Below are 12304 nucleotides of genomic sequence, written 5' to 3' on the forward strand. Positions count from 1 at the left end.
AGTCACAGATTTAATGTTCCCTGTTTAGATAGCTCATCTCGGGAATTCTGAGAATGTCTTAATAGATTTCAAAAGTGTGACTTTGGATTTGGGGTGGTTGGCTACCTTTTTAACTTTGGAAGTTTTTAAAAAATTAATTTTAACATAACCTTTAAAATTATAAAGCATTTAAAGTTATGTATTTCTGACTTATGCTGGTAAATCCTGAGACCTGGTGGTACAGGCTGCAGTAATTAATATCACTGTGGAAACGAGAAAGGAGTAACATATAAAGACAGTTTTGTGAAAAGGGAAAGTAGGCGTTGAGCTGTTTGGTGCCTGTTTCTCAGTTTTGCCACAGTTAGGTTTTTAATTACAGGCTGGGCCAATGTGTGGATTCTGCATTTGTTCAGGTCAGTGATAAAAATGAGGCACTGAGAACGGAGAGTCATTTCAGAGGCAGAATCAAGTGGAAATGGGTGTGGAAGGTAAACAAATCAAAGACTCTTGAACTCAAGTTATCCGATGGTAGTAAGAGCTGCTGTTTACAGTCACCCAGCATGCACTGAGCCACCATGCTTTACACTGTACACACGTCTCATCGGTCCTTACCATATCTGCGAGGTGTTATTATCCTTGTTTTATGACTAATGTAACTGAAGACCAGAGAGTTAGTAAGTGGTGGAGCCAAGTTTGAACTCACACCTACCTGTTCTACTCCAGTGTTGAACCATTATGCTGTCCCAGATCTAGGCTCCTATAGGGTACCTAGTTCCATGGAAAAGGACGCCTATTACGAGTCAAGAGGAAATGCTTTGGAAAAGTAAGAGAATGGATTTGGCCTCAGGCAGGTTAGTTTGAGGTGCTGGTGGGATATCTATAGAGGTATTCATCAGGGGCCTACAGGTGATGTAAATGTATATATATGGACATAAAAATGTATATGGAGTTGTGAACCTTATAGGGAGTAGAAAGCACCCGTCAGTTTAAAGGCATTAGTTTGAAGTTTTTCAGAATTTTGCTGGCCAAACAAGACATACCTTTGGGCAGGATCTGCTAGGCAATTTGCAAACTCAGCCTGGAGCTTACAGGAGTGGGGATGTGGTAGGGAAGAGAAGACTGGCCCAGGATTATCTGGCACTAGTCCTGAGCCTGTCACTTAATGAGCAGTGGGGTCTTGGGCCTCAATTTCTTTATCCCTACAATGAGAGGTTTGGCCTAGATGATTTCTGACCTTTGTTGTTTTTAAATAGTCCTTAAAGCCATATATAAAATAATCACTGTGTGAATTATAGCACCTTTCTGTTAGGACTTCCAAATGTAACAGATGTGTTATCTCTTCCCAGTAGAGGAAACAAAATACAGAGAGATTCGGTGAATTCCTGAAGGATCTCAGCTAACCAGAGGGCTAGGAATACAGTCCACAGCTCGCCTTCAGGGCTGAAGGTGCTCCATAGTCTGCACCCACTGGAAAGCCAGTTGATAAAAATAGTAATCAGTTCTAAACTGGTGAAACAATTAGCGCTTATTCAATGAAAAATCAGTTAGCTTAAGAGTTAGTGAGGCTAGTATTGTTTTTACTGTGCACTAATCTGAATTAATAACCAAGAAGGGAAAATTATTTTACTGACGACTGCTTATCAGCTGGTGGCCTGCCTGCGGTCTCCCAGTCTGCATGTTTTGTGCTCGTGTGCATAGTTAGTGACTGCCTGTTTCTTTAAAGATTTCTCCAAAGTGCGAGTGAAGTTGAGAGCCCAGCTGTGCCATCCTCTTCTCGGCAGCCCCCTTCTTGGTCTCCACCAACGGGGGCTGAGTTCCCCAAGCTGAAAGGAGCCCCAGCCATACAGATGCCAAAGCTTGGAAGAGACATCTCAGAAGGAGATGATGTCCTCTTTTTTGATGAGTCACCACCACCAAGACCAAAACTGAGTGTGTTAGCAGAAGCCAAAAAGGTAACTGGCATCTCTTTTCTTCACCACTTGAATTTGTATTCTGTGAGACACAGCTGATATTTCAAACTTTGTATACCTGTGACCAGGAAAGACAGTCACCTCATACCTATTCATTGATCATGATAATTAGAGTCAAAGGAATTTTAAATGATAATGGGTATCAACATAATGCCATTAACTTAATCCAAGAGAACTAGCTACTGTCTCCACACTATTTCTTGTCAGGCTGCAGGAGATAACCTAGAAGAAGATACTGTTTTACAGCTGGAGACCCTAGTATTAGGGGGAAACATTCTTGGAATTATTGAGGCAATTGAATTGTCAGATAGTGGTTTAAAGAATCCTTCTTTAAAAGAAATCTTACACAGAAGCCCAGTCTGTAGACAGATAAAAGCTAAGCTGCTCTGATTGAAGTGGGAATTGGGGGTGGTCAGAACCCCACCTCCTCAGCAAGGTCTCTCTCTCCTCTTCCTGAGTCACCCTGAGCCCCCGACTTGAGCCTGTCTTCTCTTTATTTCTAGTTAGCAGCTAGAACCACATGAAGGGCAAAGGCTAGCTGCAAGCCAAAGCCGTACCTACAGTAATAATAATAGCGATTATGCACATATGTTACTATGTGTCTGTGATATGTGCATACATGCTGTTTACTATGTACAAGTACATGCTTGGCATGCATTGTCTCATTTTATCCTTAAAACCACAACCCTAAAAGGTAGGTTAGTGCTGTCATCCCCATTTTATAAATGTAGAAACTGAAGCTGAACAATTAAGTCAGGTTATAAACTAGTAAGTGGCAGGGCTGGAATTCTATCCTAATCTGTCTATTCTGAAACAAACTTCCAAAATGTTTGTGTGGTTCCTCTGTGGGTCTAAAAGCCTACACACTAGCTGAAGGACTCGCTGAAGTTTAACTATTGATATTTAAATAAGCTGAGATTTGGTTTACTAACTTAAGAGACCTGTCTTCCATTCTTTGAAATTTTAATAATTGTGTTAATAATGCTAAGTAAAATGTAGATATATTTTGCTAATGTATGTTTGAGAACAGCCAGAATTCACTGGTTAATCACTGGAAAGGGGTACAGAGCTACAGACGCCTATCTCATCTTTTAGATTTTTATCTCCCTCTCTTTTCTTTTTTTTTAGTTGGCTGCTATAACCAAATTAAGGGCAAAAGGCCAGATTCTTACAAAAACAGACCCAAACAGCATTAAGAAGCTAAAGGAACCCCAGGATGTCCTGGAAGTGAAGGAACGCGTAGAAAAGAACAACACGTTTTCTCCTCAAGGTACTGCGAATGGGAAACTTAGCAGTAGGAAAGAGACACTACTTATAAAGGAAATGTTCCAAAACATGACCAGCCTCCCTGACATCAAAAGTCATTATTTTATTTCCATTTACCTATATGGAGAGTACCTAAGTAGAACTTCTGCAGTTGGAACTGATTGTTTTTTATAGTCACATTAAATTAAAATGAAATTATGCGCAATTTGAAAACTTGAGATTACTCATTGGATCTTTGCATATACATATTAGTATAAAGATTTGTTTTGAAAGAAGTAGAATTCCTTTGTTTTAAATTGCCCTATTTTTATTTTTAAAACTCTGAAGCTGGCAGTGTCCTTTTAACATGAGTTTGTAAATAGGAATTTTGTTGTTGTTACCTATTTTCATAATTGGCTCTTATTTTAAGGTGAAAACGATTCTACTTTAGTGGTCAGGTCTGCCATCCCCTCCCTCATATTCTAGTTTGTACTTCTCAACTCAGTTCTTCTAAGAGCCATCCTTTGCTCATACCAAGTGGGGGTAAATGCAGTTTGAAGGGTCTTGTAGGGGGAGACGCAGCTGAGTCGGCGAGACCCGCCGGCCCTCTGAGGTTCCTCTGTTCACTCTTTTTCTTTCTGCTCTAGCTGAGGATGAATTGGAGCCTGCCAGGAAAAAAAGGAGAGAACAGCTTGCCTACCTGGAATCTGAGGATTTTCAGACAATTCTAAAAGCAAAATCGAGGCACACGGGGATCCTAAAAGAGGTAAAAAAGAGCCCAGAAGGTCAAGGGTGACAGAGATGTCCTCAGACTCGGGCGCTCTGTCGTGGGCTAAGAATCTCTTCCTGTTTCCTCAGCCGAGGTGTTAGTTGTATGTCAGTTTGTTTGAGTTTGTTTTGAAGAACAGGAATATTGCTAATAGATTTTAGCTTTGCCTTTGTTGCATTGAAGAATATCATTCAACATTATTTAAATTGACTTCAGTATTATAAAATGTTTCAGTCAATATTTTATAACTTTGATTAAAGTATATTCTATAAAAATGTCGAATTAATGTGTTATACACCTAACACTAATATAAAATTGTTAAGTCAACTATACTTCGATTTTGAATGATTAATTAACTCTTTAAAAAGTTTACCTGTAGTTATGGCTGTGAAGTTATGTTTTTTTTTGTTTTTGTTTTTTTTTAATTTTATTTATTTATGTTTGGCTCTGTTGGGTCTTCGTTTCTGTGCAAGGGCTTTCTCTAGTTGTGGCAAGCGGGGGCCACCCTTCATCGCGGTGCGAGGGCCTCTCACTGTCGCGGCCTCTCTTGTTGCAGAGCACAGGCTCCAGACGCGCAGGCTCAGTAGTTGCGGCTCACGGGCCTAGTTGCTCCGCGGCATGTGGGATCTTCCCAGACCAGGGCTCGAACCCGTGTCCCCTGCGTTGGCAGGCAGATTCTCAACCACTGCGCCACCAGGGAAGCCCGAAGTTATGTTTTAATGGCTCTCCGCTATCTACTATTTTCTGCCTTGCAGTATGGGAAGGGATTTTTCCATTCATACATTTTTATATGGACCCTGCAAATGCTCTAAATCAGTAGTTCTCAACCCAACACTCACAATGCCCCTTTTAAATAACAGGTGTCTTGTATTGTTCTCTTATTGTCCTGAAATTAAATTTGTGGATAATGTAAATTACCTAGCTAGTAATTTCAAAAATACCAATATAATATCCTAGCTGTAATATAAAGAGGAAAAAAGGAAAATGTTTATAATACAAATATGTATTTCATTATGTAAAATACATGGGCACAACTACCCTTGAAGAAGTAATAGAGGCTTGGATTTGTAAGTATATATAAGTGGATTTATCAGGCAGCTAGCAATGAAGACTCAGTAGATGTGTTTTCTTAGTAACTTGAATACCGTGGGCCTGTTTCTTTGACAATGTGGTTTATTTTTTTAAACTTTTGAAGACATCAAAGCACAGTTGTCTCTCCATATCCACAGGACTTTTGGAACAGTCAGTGTATGTGACAACCATGCACAAGTGTTGTGGTGTTGTACATAAAGCTGTTAGGTTTGAGGGTTATAATCGGGTGTTTCATCCACATGGATGCCCTGTAGGACATTGAGGACAGTCCTTGATGTGTGGGGACTGTTCCATGCACTGCAGAAGGTGTAGCGGCCGTGGTCCCCGCCAGTGGCAAAGGTTATGGTCACTGGGATAACAAAAGAAGTACTCCCACAGATTTTCAAAATGTCCCCCACTTAGGGCCAATGTGCCAAATGATCTGCCTTTCTTTTGATTAACAAAGGACTAACGAGACAATGATATAACTTTCTACTGGACTTGAACTCAGTCAGGAGAGGTGCTCAAGCAGACCCCAAAAGGCTGTAGAGCTGAGTTCCTTGGTTCTTGTGACCACCAAAGACCTTTTGCCTTTTGCCTGGTGCAGCTGCACTGACTCGAGCTGTGACCGCATCCTGCCCTGAATATCTCTCTGCCCTCACACCTGCTACCTGTGTTCCAGACAAGCAGGGATTGCTCCTGCCAAGTGCTTGGTCTGGAGGGTAGTATCGAATAGAATGGGCGTCATCACTGGGGAAGCATCCAGCACCTCCCAGAGCTGAATCTATATTGGAACAGTGCAAACAGTTCCCTTCTGGGGCGCACTTGACCTGATGATGCTGTTAATCACATCAGTAGTTTAAATTTGTATTTAGTGTCTTGCACATCACCAAATGCTTTCATACCCTCTTTTTGCCCATTAAGGGCTTGTTTCTACTTACTGTCTTTTGGGTTGCGGTTCATTGATCCATGTCCTCATACAGTTAGCTTGTCTATTCGGTTCAGATTTGATTATTATTAAGCAGCTGCCTGAGTCTATATCAGATTTGGTACAAGGTCTTCTGGGTGTCTTGTCATTCCAGGCCGAGGCTGAGCTGCAGGAACACTATTTTGAGCCCCTGGTGAAAAAAGAACAAATAGAAGAAAAGATGAGAAACACCCGGGAAGTGAAATGTCGAGTCGTGACGTGCAGGACGGTGAGTGCGGGAGACAGTTCTCCCCACGACCTGTCTGGGGTTGCTGTGGCTCAGCAGGATGTGGAGAGTCTGTGGGGTGTGGGCCCACGTCTTATGACCAGAGTCCTGCCCGGGTCATTTAATTAGGCTGCAAACCAAATGGCGTCCGATAGCCCAGCACCGGGCTTCCCATGACCCATCCACTGAACTCTGATGGTAGAGCCTTTGTATTGAGATGTTCCTCATTTGGCCACAGCTCCTGGTTCTGTGGAAGAGCCTCTTCCCCTTTGACCACTGGACCGAGTATTCTTATCTCTCCTCCTCAAGTTTTAGCATGCCCTCAGTCCATAGTTCCTAAGTCCCTGGGGCCTTGGTTGAACAACTTGATTTGGCATCAGATGTCATGATCAACTACTGTTGTTCCCTTCTGCTCAGGGCCTAACCTACTAGATTGAATCTCAGGGCAGAGTGTGAATTGTATTATTGTCTCTGTTTGCAGAATATTTACCCTGAGTCGATTAGAAAATTGAAAATCCTCTACTCCTCAACATTAATCAAAAATGGCCAAAAAAAAAAAAAGTTATTGCTGAACACTACTCCTTCCATTACCATTTCTTTGAAATATGCCTGCATGGCTAATCCGCTTCGTGAGCACATGTAAGAGGAGAAAGAGGTTTAACTTACCCAGTGCAATTTTCTCTATCTTTATTCTTTTTAAAACCTTAGATTCTCCTTTACATTTAGGGGGTGGGCAAAAAGGTGGAGCTTCCTTGAGAAAGTTCAGACTGTGGAGAATCAGTAAAGCTTTTACTTCATAGGACAGCTTTTCCTCTGACAGCATGGCTGTATTAGGACAGAGCTGGTGTATTCATTTCCTGTTGCTGCTGTAACAAATGACCACCAACTGGGTGGCTTAGAACAACACAAATTTATTATCTCACAGTTTTGTAGGTCAGAAGTGGGTCTCACTGGGGTAAAATCCAGGTGTCAGTAGGGTGCGTTCCTTTCTGGAGGCTCTAGGGGACAATCCATGTCCTTGCCTTTCCCGGCTTCTGGAGCTCACCTGCATCCCTTGGATCATGGCCCCTTCCTCCATCATCGAAACCAGCAATGGGAGGTGGGGTCCTCTCGTCACAAATCAACTGATTAGCAACTGTAATTCCATCTGTAACCTGAATTCCCCTTTGCCATGTAACATAACATGCTCGTAAGTTCCAGGGAATAGGGTGTGCACATCTTGAGGGGATTATTTTGCCTGCCACAATTGGCATACCACTCTGCCCTCTTTGAGGCTGCCAAGGCCAAAAGTTATTTATCTAGACTCCGTGTGATTACATTGCACTGTCTGGCTCTGTTTCAGCTTTCACCCATCATTTCTTGTTCTTTTCAGTCCTTTGAAGGATCAAAATTAAAAGTAAATTACTTAATATCTGTCTTGGTTTTGCTGTGTATGAAAGAGGAGTGGTAATAAGCTTATAACCCTTCCCAGTGGCCTCGTAAGAGAGAAGGGAAGAGCGGCTCAACATCCTTCCTGAGTAGGCCCCGTGGTCGTCATCTGTTGCCTTACAGTCAGGGACTACAGTGAAGACAGGGCAGACCAGTCAGAGCTACTTGGAGATTGCCAGTCCTTTTCTTCCTTCGCCCTAGCCATTGCCTTGATGTCACAGAAGGTTACTGTGTATTTTACACCTGAAATTGGGGCAAACATGAGAAAAAGTGGTATCAGTAGGGGGAAAGTCAAGAAATCACATGATCACTGCAGCCAGAAGATAATAGCTCCACCGGCCCCTGCCTGGTGGCGACGAAAGAACAGAAGCTCTCGGGACAGGCTGCCCTTGTGGCAGCTGGCTCATTTCTCCTTCGGAGCTCTTGACCGGACATGTGCCTTCTTTCTGCTGGTTCTGTGCAGTGCGCTTACACCCACTTCAAGCCTCTGGAGACCTGCGTCAGCGAGCAGCACAACTACCACTGGCACGACAGTGTGAAGAGGTTTTTCAAGTGTCCCTGTGGAAACAGAAGTGTCTCCCTCGACAGGCTCCCCCAAAAGCACTGCAGGTATGAGAATTGCTGGGGTTCTTCGTCTCATCCAGGCTTCCTGAACCTTTTTCCAGTTCCCATGTGATGCTGTTCCCTTGGAACTGTGGACAGTCCTTGACGCCGGGAGGGTCACCCTTGCTCTGTGCCACCTTACGGCTCCTGGGTATCCCCGAATGCTCCTGGAGGGAAGGCACCCTGCCCCTTTCACAGCTGTATCCCCAATACTAAATATAGTGCCCGGTGCATAGTAGGTTATCAGAAGTGTTTGTTGAATGAATAAATGGAGCCTGTGTGTGGTGGGTTGGTGAAATATGTGTGTTTGTGGGGGGCTCTGATAGGGAATTTTTTTTCTCTGCTGTAAAGAGTTATTTGTTTAAATTTTTATAATATGTGAGTATGTGTGTTTTAAGGGACTTTTTGCTTTTACTTTGTGGGGGGAATTTCGGATACAGAGGCAGAGCTGCTGTGTTTGACTACTCAGGGGGCATGATTCATGTAGAACAGCCTGAGTAATACCTGTGCAGTTCGGGGTGCAGTTTGTAGAACATTGTCCTTGGTGCGTTCAGTGCTCTTCTAATTTATGTATTTCTCTGTCCCCTTCCTCACTCACTATGAGTGTTGTTAGATATCTTTTCTTATTTTCCTTTGATTTATCAATGTGCTACATTACATTGTTAAGTTTTTCTGAAGTTGAACTTTCCTTTTTTATTCCTTGGATAAACATGACTTATCTTGATGATTTTTTTATTTCAGCACACTGTTATAATCAGTTAGCTAATATTTTATATGTGATTTTTATATCTATTCATAAGTGAATTAGACCTTTTTTTTCCTTTTCTTATGTAGACCTATCTCGTTTTCGAACCAAGATTATGTGAGCCTTATAAAACGAATTGGGCAGCTTCCTGAAATAACATATCAACTAGCAATTATTTCTTGAAAGTTTAGTAAATCTCAGCTATAAAATTATTTAGGCCCTGTTCTTGGAGGAAAGGGGTGGCTTTGATTACCATTTCAATTTCATGGTCTCTTTTCTACCAATTTCAGCTTTTTATATTTTTCTAGGAATCCATTTCATTTAGATTTTCAAATTTATTAACATTTAGTTGTCCCTAATGTACTTTTTTCAGTCTGTTACTTGCTATATTTTATTAATAGGCATTTACTATATTTTGTTCTGTTGTTTTTTTTCTTCTCTTTTTCAAAGTCAACCTTGATAGAAGTCTCTTCGTTCTGTTAACCTTTTCAGAAAACCGTCTTTTAGTTTTCTTAACATTTATTGATTTTCTTTCTGTTTTCCTGATTTCCACCCTTATCTTTATGTACTTCTTGTTTCTTTGGGTTTGCTTTGTACCGTTTTGTGTACATTCTTCAGTTAAAAGCTTAAACTCAACTTATTAGTTTGTAACCTTTCTTGTTGCCTCATAAATCAATTTTTTTTTAAATATAAATTGAAGGTTTGTGGCAACCCTGAGTTGAGCAAGTCTATTGGCACCATTTTTCCAACAGCGTTTTATTTATTTATTTATTTATTTATGGCCACGTTGGGTCTTTGTTGCTGCGCGTGGGCTTTCTCTAGTTGTGGCGAGTGGGGACTACCCTTCGTTGAGGTGCGCGGGCTTCTCACTGCAGTGGCTTCTCTTGTTGCGGAGCACGGGCTCTAGGTGTGCGGGCTTCAGTAGTTGTGGCTCGCAGGCTCTAGAGCTCAGGCTCAGTACTTATGGCACACAGGCTTAGTTGCTCCGCGGCATGTGGGATCTTCCCAGACCAGGGCTCGAACCCATGTCCTCTGCATTGGCAGGTGGATTCTTTTTTTTAAAGAATTTCTTTTTTTTAATAGTAATCTTTTATTTATTTATTTATTATATTTATTTTTGGCTGTGTTGGGTCTTCGTTTCTGTGCAAGGGCTTGCTCTAGTTGCGGCAAGCGGGGACCACTCTTCATCGTGGTGCGCGGGCCTCTTCACTATCGCGGCCTCTCTTGTTGCGGAGCGCAGGCTCAGTAGTTGTGGCTCACGGGCCTAGCTGCTCCATGGCATGTGGGATCTTCCCAGACCAGGGCTCGAACCCGTGTCCCCTGCATTAGCAGGCAGATTCTCAACCACTGCGCCACCAGGGAAGCCCCGGCAGGTAGATTCTTAACCACTGCGCCACCAGGGAAGTCCCCTCATAAATCAGTTTAAAACTCCTATTTCTCTCTAAGTAGTTCTGCTTTAGCAGTCACCTGCAAAGTTTGATGCTTAGTTAAAATTATTTCTTAATGTCTTGGATGATTTCCTTTTTGACTCAAGAGTTAGTAATATATATGGGATTGATTTTATCTTTTTTGTTATTAATTTCTAACTTCATTGCATTATTCTTGAAGGACATAATTTGTATGATGTTGATTCTTTGGAATTTGAGGCAATCTCACTATCATCTTTTCACCAGGATATTCTCACTACCTTTTTGTTTGCTCATTTCGTTTTGGTTGTTGTTTATTTCCTGGACCCCGAACTTCACTCTCATTTCCAGTTTCTCCAAAGCTGATTTGGGATGAGGGTGGGGGCTCGTTCATCACCTTGTCAGGAGCTGGTTTGTGCATCTTTTTACAATCTAGGTTAGAATTGTTCTAAGTAGCTATTTGTATATTGATATTTGACTTCTCTCCAAAGTATTGTAACAGCAAGAGCTTGTGTAAAACATTTAATTATCAGAGAAATGTGTTCGTTGAGGATAAGCAGTAAGTACAACTCAAGTGGAAGAACACGACGCCTTTCAGCCTCCAGGTGGCACTGTTATTTTTGTTAACATCTGCTTTCTCTGGTCTCTCTCTTGTCAATTCTTGATCTAGAGCAGAAATGGGCAAACTGTTTCTGTAAAAGGCAGATCGTAAATATATTAGGCAGGCACTGTGGTTTGTTTCACCGCTCTTGTGGCAGCCACAGGTGGTGCTCAAACAAGGAGGCTCGGCTGTGTTCAGCAAAACCTCACGAAAACTGGCAGGCTTGTGTTATAATTGCCAACCCCTGACAGTAAGCTGTGCGTAATACCATCACTGATCTGGTCGTAGGCCACGAAAGTCTCTCAGTAGACGTTCAGCTGGGGAAGGTGGTGGAGAGGCTCGGCGCTAAGTCCTCTGGCAGCTGATGCTCAGGGTGGGAGTGGAGTCTAAGCCAGATGGGGAGGAAGGATGAGGCTGGTGGGGTGGCCCCCACGGCCCGGACCCTCTCAGATCCAAAGCTGCTGGGAGACATAGTCCCATGGCTTCACTATATTTCTTTTCTGTTTCTCTCTCTCTTCTCCAGAGTAAACTTTATAGACAATGAGCTTTCCCCATAGCATCCCAATGCCTCCTCAGGGTTGGATTCACCTACCATGTTAAAAAGGGAGAATGAGAGTCTCCAGGCCCTTTGAGTGAAGAGAGTCAAAATCTTTGGGTTATGAAAAGATTTCCTTCCTGTTGTGTTGGTTTCACACCAAATTTAACATTGACCTTTAAGTGGAAAATCAAGATATCACTGTCTTCCCTGTTCTTACTACTGAAAAAGCGGGGGGAGGATTGTTCAAACCAGAAGGAAGAGTAATCCTTTCTTATCACCGCCTTTTAGTTCCAGAACAGGAGAAAGGGGCAAGCCATAGGCTGCACGTAGCTGTAGGCTGGCGTCCTCAATCCAAGGGTCTTCCCAGTGACCAGCACTAGAAACCAAGCTCGCACTCATCACCTATAGCATGTGTAGCCCTGTTATACTACCATCTGAAATTCCTTCTCTGAAGTATCTAGCTTATTGCAGAGTTGAAGACCATTTCTCAAATCACTGGAGTATTTTCAGTAGCAATAGAGCATAGCCTGGAATACGAATGTCACCTTGATCCGCTTCTGCTTAAATGGGGAAGATCTGCCCCCAAGTGCAGGGAGCACTGCTATCTTCATGTGTGTGGGCCCGGAACCTCACTGCTGAGTCAATCCCATCTTTTCTGTTTCAGTAATTGTGGCCTCTTCAAGTGGGAACGGGACGGAATGTTAAAGGTATGTCATCTGCAAGGTGATGGGTTTTAGTGACCCATGCAAATAATAT

At 42.5% G+C, this 12304-nt stretch overlaps 1 protein-coding gene across 3 annotated transcripts in view; it reads left to right on the forward strand.

Annotated features, from left to right (window-relative positions):
• The window catches only part of MCM10 (minichromosome maintenance 10 replication initiation factor), a 131706-nt gene that overhangs the window by 21947 nt on the left and 97455 nt on the right, over nucleotides 1–12304 (forward strand). For all 3 annotated transcript variants that reach the window (XM_082385384.1, XM_082385383.1, XM_082385385.1), the window contains exons 14-19: nucleotides 1703–1931; nucleotides 3078–3219; nucleotides 3842–3960; nucleotides 6117–6230; nucleotides 8119–8264; nucleotides 12213–12255. In XM_082385384.1, coding sequence (XP_082241510.1) covers nucleotides 1703–1931; nucleotides 3078–3219; nucleotides 3842–3960; nucleotides 6117–6230; nucleotides 8119–8264; nucleotides 12213–12255 — 793 coding nt within the window. The remainder of the gene's footprint in view (nucleotides 1–1702; nucleotides 1932–3077; nucleotides 3220–3841; nucleotides 3961–6116; nucleotides 6231–8118; nucleotides 8265–12212; nucleotides 12256–12304) is intronic.

Source organism: Balaenoptera borealis, assembly GCF_965194805.1.
Source record: "Balaenoptera borealis genome assembly, chromosome: 3".
Lineage (NCBI taxonomy): Eukaryota > Metazoa > Chordata > Mammalia > Artiodactyla > Balaenopteridae > Balaenoptera > Balaenoptera borealis.